General features: G+C 42.1%; 1 protein-coding gene across 1 annotated transcript in view; it reads left to right on the top strand.

Moving 5' to 3' along the window:
• Window positions 1-507: 507 nt before the first annotated feature.
• LTK (leukocyte receptor tyrosine kinase) overlaps window positions 508-17,081 on the top strand; it is a 96,856-nt gene continuing 80,282 nt past the window's right edge. The window contains exons 1-4 of the mRNA XM_015429505.1: window positions 508-568; window positions 1,263-1,376; window positions 6,183-6,335; window positions 8,661-8,877. Of these exons, the coding sequence (XP_015284991.1) occupies window positions 508-568; window positions 1,263-1,376; window positions 6,183-6,335; window positions 8,661-8,877 (545 nt within the window). The remainder of the gene's footprint in view (window positions 569-1,262; window positions 1,377-6,182; window positions 6,336-8,660; window positions 8,878-17,081) is intronic.

Raw genomic sequence — 17,081 nt, 5'->3', positions numbered from 1 at the left:
TGCTGTTTTAATAAGATTGGATCAAAGTGGATTTGATAGTGAGAAGACTCATTTCACTGATGCTTGGATCTTACGAGTTGACTTAAATGCAAAAATAAGTGGATGATGCAGACAAAGAATATAAACGGATAACTCCTGTTAGCCAAATTGCCTTAATTTATTAATAAGATGGAGGAGTTTGAATATTAAATGGCAGTGGCTTTAATTAAGGGAACAATAACCTATGTATACTGGAGTCCAACTTGTCCAGATCCCCAGAAATAGATGCAGGGACTAGATATTAAAATATATTGATTTCTTTACTATTAATTCTCACACACATACAGTAAAAATGAAAAACATACTCAATTGATACAGAGCTAAGAATCTTAGAAAGGTACAGCGATGGTTGCATTAGCAGGAAGGTATCGTTGATGGGGGCAGTACTTTACCTGTCCAATGCGACGAGGCGATCCTGGGGTAAAAATAGGGGAAAATACTAGGGAAGGGGTCATATGTTGGCCGGCAATGCACATGGGAGACTCCAAACAGCACTATGAATGGTGTCAGCAAGACAGGGTGGGGTCAGGTAGGTATGAAGTAAGAGAGAGAGCAATGGAAAGATGCTCTCTTTTTATACCCTAGAATGACTGGGAGGGGGATGCTCCATCAGTCGTGTAGTCCCCAGGAAATCTAGAAAAATCCAGTTACTAAATGGTCAAGAGATGACTGAGAGAATGAGATTAATGGTTGGGCAATTGCAGTGATATTCAACTAATGGTGACACCTTTAGAAAGACAAAAGAAAGAAAAGTAGTAATATCTCAGCTCCATGGACGGTTGTTAGTCTTAATGTCCCAGCTTAATGTCCCAAGCTTATTGTATAGTTCAGCTATACAATGGCAACACTCCATCTGACTCCCAGTTTAGTGCAATCGTGTTAGCTTTGCTGTAACATACATAACTTAGTATCAGTGCAACTACTGCAGCATCCCTTTGCTAGAAAGGTTGCAGGGACATTTGGAAGAACCCTTGCCTCCACCCCAAACTTTTGGGTACTTCCACTAGGCATCAAAATTTTACATAAGTTTTCACTCTAAATCTGCATAACTGAATAATGCCGTTGTCATATAATGGAGAAAGTAATAAATAATTGCTTTCCTCAATGTAAACATTGTTGGATCATTATTCAGATTTTTATCAGAATCAATAAACTGTCATCTATATGAAAATGACATTTTGAACTCTTTCTGTTTTACTAGTGTACTTTTTTCTTTATTGCAGTTGTTCCTGCTGCTTCCAGACAATATGAGAAAAATCCCTCCTTCTCTTATGCACCTCCTAGGCTTTCTCCAAGCAGAAATGGGATGGTTTCATCTGATCAGTCTTCCCATCCAGGTAGTAGAGCTCTTGTTCTCAAGGACTTTTTCAGGGAGTTCATGAAGACGAGCTGAGCAGATTTTCTCCATGGCATGAATATGGGCATGATGTTGCTTCCATATTAACATTTAGGTTTTCGTACGTCTGTTTCAGCATACAAAATTCATTTGCACCCAGTGGTTATTTCATGGTTAAAGGCAGTAAATCAAGAAAGCAAACTAGCTAAGAATCTCATTTTCCACCATAGGGTGATTTTATTCTACTAAGCTCCATTTGGGGAGGAGGGGTGGCTTAGTGGCAGAGCAACTGCTATGCTCTGATATTGCATTGCATTACAATCACTTTTATAATATACTATTTCCAAAAAAAAAGAAAAGAAAAATATCAAAATATAGTGGATGTATATGTGGATGTATATGTGAGAATTGGATGAGTTAGCATATGTAGTGGAATAAGAAACCAATATCCCTGTTAAGTCCTAGCAGGGTGTTTGTTCCAAGTGTTGTAATAACGTGTAATTCAGCTATTTCCCTTTTCATTCTGTTCCTGAAGTTCCTTTGCAATAAACAGCTACTTTGAGGTCAGCTATTGAATGCCCTGGAAGCTTGAAGTGTTCCCCTACACATCAGGGTGTTACTTCCAGTTGATGCAGAAATCACAATTACTTTGTCAAGAAGTTACATCATTAATTAGTTTACTGAGTGATTTGGTTCCCTATATTATAAACCACAAGTCTGTGCATAATTATAGCGCTGGGTTGTGTATCCCCAGCACACGTACTGAGGAGCAGTGCGCTGGACCATTTTACTCAGCACCAGGCCCGTAGCTACGGAGGAGGGATCTTGGGGCCTGGCCCCCCAACTTACTGCCAAGCTGTTTTACTGTCTCTGTCTGCTAAGGGTGTGCAATTTCCCCCCCTTTTTTGGGGGGGGGGTCAGGTATTTTGTTGTTGTTCAGTCACACGTATAATGAACTGGTTTCCAAAAAAATCTCAGATCCCAATACCGGTGCAGTATTTGGATCCAGGATTTTTCAGAAATCCCCCCCTTTTTTTGGTCCAGTAAATTCAAGAAGAAAAAAATGGGGGGGAATTGCACACCAAAAGCTGTGCCCACAGGGAACAGTCTGCCTCCCATGGGGACAGCTGATCGTGTTGCTACTCTGGTCTAACTTGAAATGGAGTTCCTATAATAGACTCCTGTTACTGCTTTGGCAAGTATAAAGAGGCTCTGTGTAACTTTGTTTCTTGCCAACACACACTGACCAGATGAGCTCTGCTGCACTTATGAGCCTTTGTGCCCTCTGCTGAATTACTGGAAATAAATTCCAACAGATCCTGGACTGACTTCTCTTGCAGCTACGTTTAAACTGAGCTGTAAGAGGAGCCACGCCCAGCCGAGACAGCGCAGAGCTCTCAGCTCCTGCTGCCCTAGCTGATCCTCTCTTGCAGCTTGGTTTAAACTGAACTGCAAGAGGAGTCAGCCTCAGCTGAGGCTGATCCTGGGCAGACTTAGCCTGGTTTAAACTGAGCTGCAGGAGAAGCCAAGCCGATTCAGCGGGGACTGTCTTCTGCAGCCTCTTTAAAGTTTAAAGGGACTGCAGAAGCCCAACAAACAGCTGAGAGGCAGGAGCAATCTGCTCCTGCTTCTCTGCTGTTTTCAGATCTACCAGTAATTCCCAAATATATCCGGGATTTTCTTGGGGTGTTTTTTTTGTTTTTGTTTTTTTTTTGGTTTTCATGAGAAAACCCAGATACATTTGAGAAACCGAAATATACCCCCAAATACTGGTAAGGTATTTTTCGGGTATATTTTTTGGCTTGGGGAGATTCGAATGCATACCCCTTGATTGTCTGCCCTACCTTTCCATAGCAACTAGAATTCAGCCTGATAGTCCTTCTGAACCTGGAGCTGACAGTCTCGTTTAGGTATCCATGTCCTTGAAAAACTGATTCTCTGTGAACTTGCCTAGCCCCTTTTAAAGCCCCTAAACTGGAGGCCATCATCCCCCTATCTTGTGGCAGCAAGTTCCATAAATTGTGTGTTCTGTGAAAAAGAAGTGTAACATACTTGCAAGGCTTGCAAAAAAGCTAGTTTACCAGGCTACAATAATCAAAGTACAAGTGGGAGATGAGCATACAGAAGAAATTGCAGTGTGCATGTGGAATAAATAATTGGGAAATCCTCCCCAGATATACACATATGCATGTGTCCTGTACACTCTCAAGGGCTTGAACATGCCAGTGTCCCCATCTCTCTGTCCCACCTCCCTTTTTCTGACTCTCAGCTGTTCTTAGCGTTATGTGCTCCCAGGGCATGTTCTATTCCCTCCTTCTTTTGGGGGGTTAAGGGGGTGGTCTTTAGTCAATTTACAAAAGTCATATTTTTCTGCATAGCTATGGAATCCCTTCATATATATAGATACTCATGTCTGGTCAGTGAGTGTCTTTTATCCCTGCTTTTGTGGCTGGCACAGGAGCCAGCCACTTTTCTATTAGATATAAGGACCAGTGCCTCCTCCTAAGCACCGGCATATTGCGTAGCTGCACATCTGAGGATCTGATTAGTCGAGGTACAGCTTGTTCCATGGTGTGAGCAGCATTCTGCAATCCTGTAATAAACAAGACATGAAAAGCATATAATACAATCCTGCAAAAAAAAAATCTGTACTTTACACTTCCTCTGTATTCTGCCTCTGTCACTTCCTACTTCTACAAATAATCTGATAGACTCAGTCATATTGCTGTAGAAAAGGATTCACTGGCCACCTGTTTTTCCCAGAAATCTTTCATTTGTTCCCCAGAGAGCCTTCATGTCAATGAAATAACTGTGCTATGTAAAAGCAGACTGTATATTTTTAATCAGGGCTTACTAGAAATGTTGCATTTGTCTATTTTTAAAGCCACAATTGTGAAGGCTTCATGTAGCATATGTCATAAATTTGTGAGAGGGCAGGCAGTTTATCTAATGCCTGCATTTTACTGCCTTAGAAATTTGTTCAATGTACAGATTTGTACAATGGTGTGGCATGGTTGGCTTGCAAGTAGAAGTAAATCCCTACTCCCAAGATTTATACATTAGAGAAGGCATTTCCCTTTCATGTTACAGGCTGAGTAGGAAGGTAATATATTTTTGAATAACTGATAGATATCCAGATATACAATTATAGAAAACCATATTTATTCTGATGTGGATGAATAGATTTTGCCTGAGGCTAATCATACTTCAGATAAATTGCTTTCTTGCTTTGTGTTCTTTGTGGATCTGTTTTACAAATGGTTGCAAGGAAACAGGGGTAGATCATACGCAGCATTGCAAAACAAGCTCTTGATACAGCCTTTGGAACAGCATTTTTGAAAAACATTCTAGTACCAAAAATGTGACATAACAGCCTCTGTTCTCCTATGTTATATTCTATTTTATACACATGTACACCCGCTAGCAATGTCTAGATGAACCATTCTTAAACATCATTGTACTGAAGATAGATCCAGGGGGTCAGCCGTGTTGGTCTAAAGCAGTAGAACAAATTTCAGAGTCCAGTGGCACCTTTAAGACCAACAAAGTTTTATTCAAGGTAGGAGCTTTCGTGTGCACGCACACTTCCTCAGATACACTGGAATGGAAGGTAAGGTTCAAACTTATAGACAGGGGCTGCACAGCAAATTAACATGTAACATGACGAAAATGTTTTAAGATATGCGAAGACAAACTAAATAACAAGCTAGCTTATAACCTTAGCTTGTTATTTAGTTTGTCTTCACATATCTTAAAACATTTTTGTCATGTTACATGTTAATTTGCTGTGCAGCCCCTGTCTATAAGTTTGAACCTTACCTTCCATTCCAGTGTATCTGAGGAAGTGTGCGTGCACCCGAAAGCTCATACCTTGAATAAAACTTTGTTGGTCTTAAAGGTGCCACTGGACTCTGAAATTTGTTACAATTGTACTGAGGCGCATTGCTGTGCTTCTCTTTTGCCAACCACCACATTTTCATAGAGAAAAACTTCAAGCATGGGATTGTTGCTTGAAAGATTTCCGAATTCAAACTGAGTGCCTTCTATACTCCAACGCATCTGTACTGTGTCTCTTAACCAAAAGAATGGATATGTGGGGTGAAAGGAAAAGTTTGCTAAATTATACGTAGACGTTGCTAGACTGGCATGTATGCTGTATCACTGGGATGTTTCAGAGAGTAGGCGGGTTGGTCTGTAGAAGGACAGCTAGATTCAATTCCAGTAGCACCTTAGAGACCAACAACATATAAGCTTTCGAAAGTCAAAGTTCCCTCTGTCAGACTCTTGGAAGCTGATAGGCTGAAACTCTTGTTGGTCTCTGAGATGTTACAGGACTCGAATCTAGCTGTTCACTGGAATGCATTGACTTTAATGTAAATATCAGCCCTGAACATTATTGATTTTAACTGCAAACGTCTCTAACACAGCACCCCTGCAAAAGCCACTGCCTGTTAAGTCCAATAGTACTGGGATGCAGAAGATACTGGGTTTGGTTGGTGCCCATCAGTATTTGCTCTGGAAAAACTTTTCAGCATTTTTCTTTGTTAGCTGTTTTGTGGCACAAAGGATCCCCTGAAAGCTCACATCACAATTTTAGGGAGAAGACAGACTAATGTTCAAAGAGAGCCCCTAGAATGTCCCCCAAAGTCATCAGGTAAGCTCAGCTCCATCCCAGTGTGGCAACTAAAACTATAGATGTACATGTATTGGTAAACTGAATGCTAGCTTAGCTTATCAGTCTTGGCCCTCTCCAGTAATAACAACAACATACAATGCCCTATTGATTCTTCTGTGTTTCCAATGACAGAAACCCCATGTAACTTTGGATGGAATTGCTCCTGGGTTACATCTACTGATGCATCTGGAAAACCAGACTGGATGATGTCTTCAGTACTTGCTTTGACTTCTCAGGAATGGCAGCAGATCATGGAGAACAGCTCTTCCAACAGATATCTAGAAGGTTGTTATTTGTACATTTCCCTTTCTCGTTTATTTGTATCCACAGAGGTATCTTACAGTGTACATGAGAATGCAAAGCACCAAAACAAGATTGAATGGATTAAAGCTAATTGATTTTTCATATTAAATAGTTTTTGGCTCATGCAAATGGCACAGACATACATAATATTTTCCATATGAAAACTCTCCATTCATTACACAGCATCATGTGCTAAATGATGTTTACATATTAAAATAATTATAATGGATACAATAGATATATTGTAGGATTTAAATAGAACCTCCATTGCAAAGAACTGGCTCTTCCTTTCTTAATCAGAATCCTGCACATTTCCTCCCATAGGAAGTAAAACCCAGGAGGACCAGCTGACACCATGTTATTAGCAGTGGTGTGGGAGCTGTTTCCCCAGGGCTGCTACTTGTGTTTCTCCAGAAATGTCGGGATCTTGGAACCATGGGGCCCAGCCCAATGACATAATTTGCTACCACCCAATCCTCCGCCTCCCTTCCCTTAACAAAGAAGGGAAGAAGAAGAAGAGGAGGAGGAGGAGGAGGAGATTGGATTTATACCCCACCTTTCACTCAGAGTCTCAGAGCAGCTTACAAATGCCTTTCCCTTCCCCTCCCCATAACAGACACCGTGTGAGGTAGGTGGGGCTGAGAGAGCTCTTTCTAGAACTGCTCTTTCAAGAACAGCTCTGACAGAACTGTGGCTTGCCCAAGGTCATCCAGCAGCTGCAAGGAGTGGGGAATCAAACCCGGTTCTCCCAGATTAGAGTCCGCGTACTTAACCACTACACCAAACTGGTAGAACAGAACCACATCATTGCCCACACCCATGTGGTGTCTCCAACTGTCTGCCTTTTCCTCCCTGGCATTTGCCATTGGACAAGCAGGAAGAAAAAAGGAGTTGTCATATCTCATTGAGCTTCAGAGCAGGCAGAACTGGTGCTGGTCTCTTATACTGCAACTTCCTGTTTCAGCACTAAGCATGAAAGAGAGAACTGTCCCATGGTTCCCTGTATGGGAGAAAGGAAGGGGTAGTTCACTTGATCACAATGAGTTCTGGAGCAGGCTGACTATTTCAAAGTTAAACACAATGGAGAGAAGAACAGTTCATCCTGTTCCAAAGTTCAGCACAACAAAGTGAACAGCACCCTCTCCTCTCCCACACAGAAGAAAGACAGGGATTTTTTTCATTCTTTCTTGTGCTAAGCTTTTGAAATAGGCTTTTTCCCTGCTCAGAAGCTCATTGTAAGGTAGTAGAGAGTTCCTGAGTTTGCAAAGAACTCAGGGAAGGAATCTGTTATGAGTAGTTGGGTTTCCTGTCTCTACGAAGACCTTCCTCTGTTGGGTGTGAGGTACTCCTCAGGCATTGTAATGTAGTTGCCTTTTGATCTTTGTTCTTGACTTGGCTATGCTGCTTTGTGCTGCATCTTCCTACATGTTTTAACCTAAAGCCATCTAATATTTAAAATTGGAACATCAGCCTAAGCTGTACTGAGATTCTCTGCAGACACTCAGCTTTTCAAGCATACATCTTTCTCCATTTTTATATGTGGATCTGGGGCCCAATGCCCAGTGTCTCTCTTTGAGAAGATGTTGCAATCTTCATTAGATGCACTGCACCTCCTGCCTCTTTTCTCTGAGGCAGAAGAGTTGTTCCAAGAATCATGCCACCTTTTGTCTGAGATTGAGCCTTTTGGTACCAAGTGAAAGAGATGTGCATGCTTGCCCAGGCTTTTTGTTGATTCTTATCTTCCCTTTCCCTTGAAATTACTGTGGGTTGATTTTAAATGATATTCCTTTTTTCTTTTTTAACTTGAACTGCTGCTTCAAAACTGGTGGGTTTCCCCCCCCCCCCATGTCTGTAGCTCTGCTGCTTTTATCTGTAATCTGGTATATGGGAGTAAATCCTATTGGACTCAGTGGAGCTTAGTTCTGGATCGCTGCCTGTATATATAATATGAGGCTATCCATTTGAAAACTCTGGTTGCAGAGCCTTTTGCTCCCTGGCAGCACCATCCTAAGCAGGGCTGCACCCTTCTAAGCCTATTGACTTCAATGGATTTAGAAAGGTATAACTCTTGTTTCGGATGGCACTAATAGATTAGTATATTACCATTTCAGCTCACTTATTTCTAGCTTACTCCTCCCTCATCTCAGTTTCTTTTTTCCCTCTTTGTCTTCATCTTCCTACTTCTCCTTACCTCTTCTCTGTATGTTTTCTTCTTTCCTTTGTGTTTAGGCTTGTGGTTTCCATTCAATCTCTTTCTTCTCCTTTTTTGCTATTAACTCATTTCCCCCCTTTTCTTCTTCTTCATAGGGAACATTCTTCTCCTGAACTTAAGCAGCATTTCAGAAAGGTGCAGGTTCAGCCTCCACAGCCCAGTCCTGCCTTGGAGCTCTGATTCCTGCCTGTTGGAACTGACAGTGCACGCACAGGGTGCCACTCTAGCAGGACTTTCTGCAGAAATTCAGTATGTGGATTCTAACCACAGCATACCCATCCCTCTGCAAGAGGGACAAGAAGACAATGCCTGGTGAGATTTATCCTTCCAGTTTATTAAAATTTGCATTGGTAGCCCTCCTCCAGTGATTTTGATTTTAACTCGGGATGATGGTACTTCTCTGATCCAAAGCTAATCTGGGAGTGTTTATGGGTTGGAGGTCTCTGTGGCTCTTAGGTGCATGCCCATGATTAGAGTTCTCGGGGGAAGGGCTGGACCCTTTAGAATCTTTTCGTCCTCATTTTGAACACTGGCAAGCACAGTGCAGATGAAATAACTGGATCCTTCCAAATCCAGGCAAAAAGTGAAGTTCAACAGGGGCCTTAAAGTGAAAACTGAATTTTTCCCAGAGTAAAAATCACTTTCTTTCTACACAAGCAGAAGTTCTTCTCTGATATGCCCAGTTACTACTGAACTGATAAACTATTGAAATTATATACTAGAATGAATGTCATCCAAAGGACACACTGTGAGGCCTGCTCTTCTGGCATCGTGAGCTCTGAGTGTTCATTTATTCTAAGCTTCTGGAGAGGAGTTAAATAATTTTGAACCAAATCTGACATAGGGTTCAGAAATTGGGCCCCCCCAAAAAAGAGAGAGAGGCAGAGGTGTGCACTGTCTGTATTCCATTACTATGTCATACATCTAATGGCAAGTATGATTCCCCAAAGGGTCTTGTAAAATATAAAAAAAGAAGCAATCCTGGGATAGTTTCTAGTTGCATCAGCTGATCTTGCTTGAACCTGTTTATGTAACCATACTTGGCGATGACTCATCACTAAAGTCCCGTACTCTTACTCATAGCAAGGGATTGCTTTCCCTTGATATCTTCATTACTCTTCCTTCCAATTCAGGAGTTGTCTTTGCTGGAAAAGACAAAGCCTGCCTTCTTTTCAAACATAATAAAGCACACAAGGTTCTTGTTCTCAAACAGCTTGTGAAGAACAGTGGGAATAGCCAGATGCATTCTTACAATATGTCTCGGAATCTCTTGTGTCAGTTACCGAACTGCTTTAATCGCATTCCAGTGTTTGCTGCTGCTGCTGCCCTGTAGTAGCCCTGCTGTACCCGTCTACTTACTTCTGGCATCAAGTTGAACTTTGTTTGCTTCTTCAGACTTGCTTTCTTGAGCTGCATATCGCCCAGAAACCTGTTGAGCCCCATGCAGCCACTTTAATATCTGTATTTAGAAGCAGAGTAATATTAGCCAGCTTATAGTAAGTTGTGTTCTCGTGACACAAAATCAATAGTCTAAAAGTATTGCCAGGCTGAGCTTATCTGAATTCTTGCTGTGACAATCCATCTTCTGCTGTGTATACAAAGGGCTTTGTTCTGGGTTCCATTAAGGAAATTAAATTGGCTCTGAATAGCTTCTGTTTGGACTGAGCATGGAAGAGGGCTTATTTATGGCATGGGGAGAAGCTGCTGCAGTTAAATCTGGAAGCTGAGGGTTGCCAAAATCCAGCTGCATGATGAGGAAATACCTAAGCAAAGATCCATCATACTAGTAGGTGGTTCACACATTTATTTTTGAAGCTATAAAGCTACTTCTCATTCATTCACATTCTGGATGCTGTTCTATGAAGAACTATGATGATCCAAAGATGCTTAGTAAGCCAAGGAAAGTACTAGCTATACCTGTTTAATCTTTTCTTTTGATCTTGACTTCTAAGTCAACACTCCCCATTCCAGTCTCCATTTCTTTATTTCCTTTTCTCATAAGAATAAATGTCCTCTTTTTTTGTTTTTGAGAGGTTTGGCCACTAGGTTTTTACTGCACTTTTCACATGCTCAGGAATTATTCAGCAAAGCAATCCTTGCCTTACTTTGTTTTCCTCTGTAGTTTACTGGGTATTAATCAGAGTGCTAAGGCTTGCAAGAAACCCTGTGCTTAATCCCTTGGGCTTTAGGAAGCATACAAAGGGATTTATGGGAGGCATCTCACTTCCCCCTCTCCCCCTATTTATGGGAGGCATCTCACTTCCCCCTCTCCCCCTCTTTCCCTTTCCCAAAAGCCCCCATAGTCATCTCTCCCCCTTTCCTGCTTCCTTCTCTCCTTCTAGGATTGCCAGCCTTCATCTGGGTGCTGGAGATCTCCTGGAATCACAACAGATCTCCCAACTGCAGAGATCAGTTCCCTTTAGGGTTGCCAGATCGAGGCTGGGAAATCCCCAGAGATTTGGGGATAGAGCCTTGGGAGGGTGAGGTTTTGGAAGGGAAGCAGCCTCAGCAGGGTATAATGCCATAAAGTCCACCCTGACGGAATCTGTTGCTTAAAGCTATAGGCTCTCTTTTGATCATTTTCGATTTTTTTAAGAAGCCCAATGTATTATTATTTTTTAGATTTCACTTTTTCCTGCAAACATAGGGCCCTTTTCAGGTTTTTAGAAAGATCTGTCTTGCCTGTTCATAGCTCTAGTCACCACCTTTATGTACTCAAAGATATCCTGACTTCTCTATTAGAATATAAGATTCTAGGTTTGGTTGCATTGCTATGTCTTCTATTTCCCCTATCCATGACTGGGTAGGGGGCAGAGTGCATCCCACTAACTGCAGAATCATATTGTGAGGAAAAATGTATTAATGCTGCTAGGGCCCCACACTGTATAGTGTGCTGAGAGTTTATATCTGTCACAATGTACTCATGATTAAATTTTGGATGCCGTTTGGTATAATTAACCATAGTGGTAATAGAGAGTGACTCAGTGCTATTAATTCCTGGCTGCAGCAATACACTATAACAAAGTGATCTAACAGTGAATTGGAGTTGGCGAGCCTGAGGTATGTGCAGCAGCGAGGGGTGGGGGGAAGGTGGTGGTTCATTGCTGGAGGATCTGTTGTACTGATCAAACAGGTGTAGGATAAGGCATAAAAGGCAGGCATCTTGTTTCCTTTGTGTGTGTGTGTGTACTGACTTAAGGCAACCCCAGCAAGGGGTTTTCAAGGCAAGTTAGAAGCAGAGATGATTTGCTATTGCCTTCCTCTGCAAAGTATTCCTGGGTGTTCTCTCATCCAAAGATTCACCCTGCTTAGCTTCTGAGATCTGATGAGATCAACCTATACTATGTTTTCTGAGGACAGCGTAAATATCTCTGTGATGGAACAGGCCTGCTCTGACTTACAGACCCTCTTTTGCCTCTCCCCTCCGATTCCTGGAGGGTGCTATTCCACTTCCTGCCACTAGGGCACGCTGCCACCACCTGTTCAGTTTAGGGGTCCTGAATGAAAAGGAACAGGACTCTCAACCCCCCTTCCCAGTTCTGAGGCCAGGCCTCAAGGTCTTCTGCTACCCAGCACTAGGGGTGTGCAAAAAAAAAAAAATCGGCCCATTCGGATTCGGCCAAATTGCACAGAATCAATTTCGGCTGGCAGTAAGACTCCCACATGTCAGTTTCATCAGTAGGAGCTGATTCGGGAGTCTTTCCGCCAGCTGAATTTCAATTTCAGCCGCATTATATCCTATGGGCCATTGAAGTCAATGGTGAAAACATAGGGTATATACTGGGGGCTGGAGGGGAGGGGGCTTGAGGGTAGCTGCTGGAGCCTCTCCCCAAGATACCAACCAGGTTTCAAGAGCATTGGACAAGGGGGTCCAATTCTATGGGCCCTCAAACAAGTTGCCCCTATCACCTCCATTGTTCTCTATGGTGGGAAAAAAGTTACTTCGGTTAGTGATTCCATTGCAAAGAGGGGACCTATGAAACATGTCTGTGCCTTCCTTTTCATTGTATCTGATGATTTGCTGGGTTTGTTTAATCTAATCTCATTAGGGGTTTCTGAATGGATGCGACTGCATGTAAGATTTGTAAATTTGCTGATGACACTTTTTTGTTCATGAATGGTCAGCCATCCACATTCCAGGAGACCAGTCAGAATTCCTCCATTGCAGAAAAGAGTCTAGCTTTAAAATCTTAAATGAATCTGAGCTAACAGGAGTTGATTTCTTCCTGTGCAGAAAATGAATACTGGCACTGTAGCTTCTACATAAATTTTAACCAACCTGTTACTTGCAAATATTTGTGCTTGCTTTCCCCACATTATTAATATAGCTTTATCATACAATTGTTTTTTAAAATTATTCTCAGGAATTTTTGCTTGTAAAACAATGTTGATAGTTATGTTCGGTTGATGTGAACATTCATTTACCCATTCCTGATAGGTACTAGGACTTAGAATTTACTTGAAAAGCAAAATTTTAAACTAAGGGAGAAGACCAGTTTATAGAGTGTTGAAAATGGTATTGCTCGCCTTGCAATATGACTTCTACCTGCTGTTTCCTCTGCTCAAAGAGGTTTGGCAAATTTTTGAAACACTGCCAAAATAGGGGGATGGTTGTGAATATTATGGGATGGACTGACTAGCAATCAAGGATTTAACTTTGTTAAAACTATTCAACAGATGACATTCGGAGTCTCTATGAGCTAATTTGCTGTTGTAGTTAATGTTTGTGTTGGTGACTTTTCTTCTATAGAGTTATTTAAGCAACATAATTAAACAGTGATCTCTAAGAAGCTCCACATGCCTGATGCAAAATGGTATATTTTGGTGGCTAAAGTGTTTGAAGCAGAAATTCTTTAGTTCAAATCTCTTCTGGCTAGGTAGCTTCAGTGGTGTACATAGCCTATTTGGTGCCCAGGACGGATAATTTTTAACACCCCCTGTCTGTTTTTTTTTATCATCAACTCACAGCTGATTTATGGTGATCCCGTAGGGTTTTCAAGGCAAGACACGTTCTGGGGTGTTTTGCCATTGCCTGCCTCCACATTGGCCCTGCTTGACATCTGAGATCTGATTAGATCAAGCAAGGCTGGGGCTATTCAGGTCAGGGCCCCTCGTCTATATGACAAAATCATTTTCATTCATAGAATCATAGAATGTTAGAGTTGGAAGGGACCTTGCAGGTCATCTAGTCCAACCCCCTGCACTCTACAGGAGCATAGCCAAAAGATAGCCCTACATACCTACAACATACCTGAAAGATTGTCGTCCAGCCTCCGCTTGAAAACGTCCAGCGAAGAAGCATCCACCACATTTCGAGACAGATTGTTCCACTGCTCAACCACTCTTACAGTTAGGAAGTTTCTCCTGATATTTAGCTGGTAACGACTCCCTTGTAATTTCCACCCATTAGACCTAGTCTTGCAATCCGGAGCAAGAGAGAATAGATCCACTCCATCTTCTACATGACAGCCCTTCAAATACTTGAAGACTGCAATCATGTCCCCTCTAAGCCTTCTCTTTCCCAGGCTAAACATACCCAACTCTTTCAGCCTTTCCTCATAAGACTTGGCTTCAAACCCTCTCACCATCCTGGTTGCCCTCTTCTGGACATGCTCGAGCTTGTCAACATCCGTCCTAAAATGTGGTGCCCAAAACTGGACAGAGTACTCCAAGTGAGGCCTGACCATAGCAGAATAGAGCGGAACTACCACCTCCCGTAATCTGGACACAACGCTTCTGTTAATGCATCCTAAGATTGCATTAGCTTTCTTCACAGCCACATCGTACTGCAGGCTCATGTTTAGCTTGTGATCAACCAGAACACCTAGATCCCTTTCACATTTGCTGCTGTCAAGCCAAGTCCCTCCCATTCTATATCTGTGCCTTTGCTTTTTTGTACCTAAGTGTAGGACTTTGCACTTCTCTCTATTGAAATTCATTTTATTTGTCTCTGCCCACTGTTCCAGCCTATCTAGAACATTTTGAATACTGGCTCTGTCAGCCATTTACGAGCACTTGTTGGGTACAATTTTTCAACCAACCATGAATCCATCCAACAGTTGCATCATCTAGCCCACACTTAACCAGCTTATCCTCAAGGATATCATGAGAAACTTTGTCAAATGCTTTACTGAAATCTATATCCACAGCATTGCCAGAGTCAAACATTCTAGTAACTCTGTCAAAAAATGAGATAATGTTGGTCTGGCATGACTTATTCTTGATAAACCCATGCTGGCTACTACCAATTAACTCATTTCGTTCAAGGTGCTCACAGACAAAGTGTTTAATAATCTGCTCTAGAATTTTCCCAGGTATTGATGTCAAACTGACAGGCCTGTAATTTCATGGGTCCATCTTTTTTCCCTTCTTGAAGATCAGGACTACATTAGCTCTTCTCCACTCTTCCGGCACAACACCAGTACTCCAGGACATATCAAAGATTAGAACCAGAGGCTCTGAAATAACATCTCACTGGAGGAGGGCTACCAATCTGCAGTTTCTTTTAGCACCCTGGGATGCAAGCCATCCGGCCCTGGAGATTTGAAAGTATTTAAGGCAGCTAGATGCTCTCTAACCATTTCCTTACTTACTCTGGACTGGCAGTTCCTCCTTCCTTCATATGCCCTGCATTCTTCAGTTTGTATATAGCTCACCTTATGGTTAAAGACCGATGCAAAGTGAGAGTTGAGTAATTCCGCTTTGTCTTCATCCCTTGTTAAGGCTTGACCATCTTCCCCTAGCAATGAGCTTACCCCATCCCTATTCTTCTTTTTGCTCCGAACATAGGCATAGAATTTTTTCTTGTTATTTTTAACATTTCTCGCAAGCCTCAGCTCCATTTGCGCTTTAGCCTTTCTGACACCATCCCTACAGATTCGAGTCTGCTTCTTGTACTCACCCTCAGTAATCTGGCCCTCCTTCCATTTCCTGTACATTTCCCTTTTTAGTCTCAGCTCTTTAGAGAGTTCCTTGTTCAGCCACCTTGGCTTCATTACCCGTCTCCCACCTTTCTTTTTTACTGGAACAGTTTGAGATTGTGCCTTAAGCACTTCATTTTTCAGCATCACCCATCCTTCCTGTGCAGATTTTCCCCCTCAGCATTTCCAGCCACGGGATCCTACCTAATATTTCTCTGAGTTTTTTGAAAACAGTTTTCCTGAAGTCCAGGATACGAGTCCTACTGTGTCCTGGTTTCACATCCTTCTCTATGTCAAATTCCAAGCTGACATGGTCACTATTCCCCAATGATCCCACAACATTCACTTCATCAATTAGTTCTTCCCTGTTAGTGAGGATTAATTAAATCTAGGATAGCAGATCATCTGGTTCCTGCCTCCACCTTCTGAGAGATGAAGTTGTCTGCAAGGCTATTCGAGAATCAGCAGGATGCTCCATGTCTAGCAGAGTTAGATTTCCAGCAAATATCTGGATAGTTGAGGTCTCCCATAATCTACATCCTGTCTCTGTGAAAGTTTAGCAAGCTGTTGTACAAATGTATCATCCAGTTCCTCCGGTTGGTTTGGAGGTCTGTAGTAAACCCCCACAACAATATTCCCCTCTCCCCCCCCCCCGCTCTATCCTTAAAGGTAAAGGTAAAGGTTCCCTTGCTCGAAAACCAGTCAAATCCGACTCTAGGGTTGCGGTGCTCATCTCCGTTTCAAAGCCAAAGAGCCAGCGCTGTCCAAAGACATTTCTGTGGTCATGTGGCCGGCATGACTAAACACCTTCCCACTGAAGTGGTACCTATTTATCTACTTGCAATTTCTTGCTTCGGAACTGCTAGGTTGGCAGGAGGCTCTATCCTTACCCACACGCTTTCAACAGGGCAACTCTCAAAATCCTGAATTTCAGTGCAAGCATATTCATTCTTGACATATAGTGACACCCCGCCTCCTTTTTTGCTTATTCTGTTCCGTTTGAACAAGGTATATCCTTCAATCGCTGTGCTCCATATATGAGACTCATCCCACCAAGTCTCAATGATGCCTATCAGATCACACTTACTTTCCAGTATTTGAAGTTCAAGTTCCTCCTGTTTATTTCCCATACTCTGTGCATTAGTATAAAGACATCTCAGATTACAGACATCCTTTCCCGCCATAGGTCCTTTTGAATTTACCTGAAATTTACCTGAAAATTACTGAACTCACCTCTCTCCCACTCATGAAACAATAATAATAATAATAATAATAATGGCCAGAAAATAGATTCAGGTTGGTAGTGGTGTTGGTCTGAAGCAGTACAACAAAGTTTGGTCTTAAAGGTGCCACTGGATCCAAACTTTGTGTTCAGTGGCCAGAAAAGATAGCAGATAGTGAAAAATTTCTTGTATTTAACTTCGTATATATAATCATGCCAGTAAAAAAAAAAAATCCAACACGCTATTGCATCATGAAAGCCAGTGTGGCATAGTGCTTAAAGTGTTACATTAGGATCTTGGAAATCCAGGTTCAAATCCCCACTGGTGCCATGGAAGCTTGCTGGGTGACCTTGGGACTTGGATAACCCCAGGA

This window comes from Gekko japonicus, unplaced genomic scaffold, assembly GCF_001447785.1.
Source record: "Gekko japonicus isolate JY-2015 unplaced genomic scaffold, Gekko_japonicus_V1.1 scaffold251, whole genome shotgun sequence".
NCBI lineage: Eukaryota > Metazoa > Chordata > Lepidosauria > Squamata > Gekkonidae > Gekko > Gekko japonicus.
The sequence above is the reverse complement of the archived record's forward strand: the minus strand, read 5'-3'. Positions and strand labels throughout refer to the sequence as shown.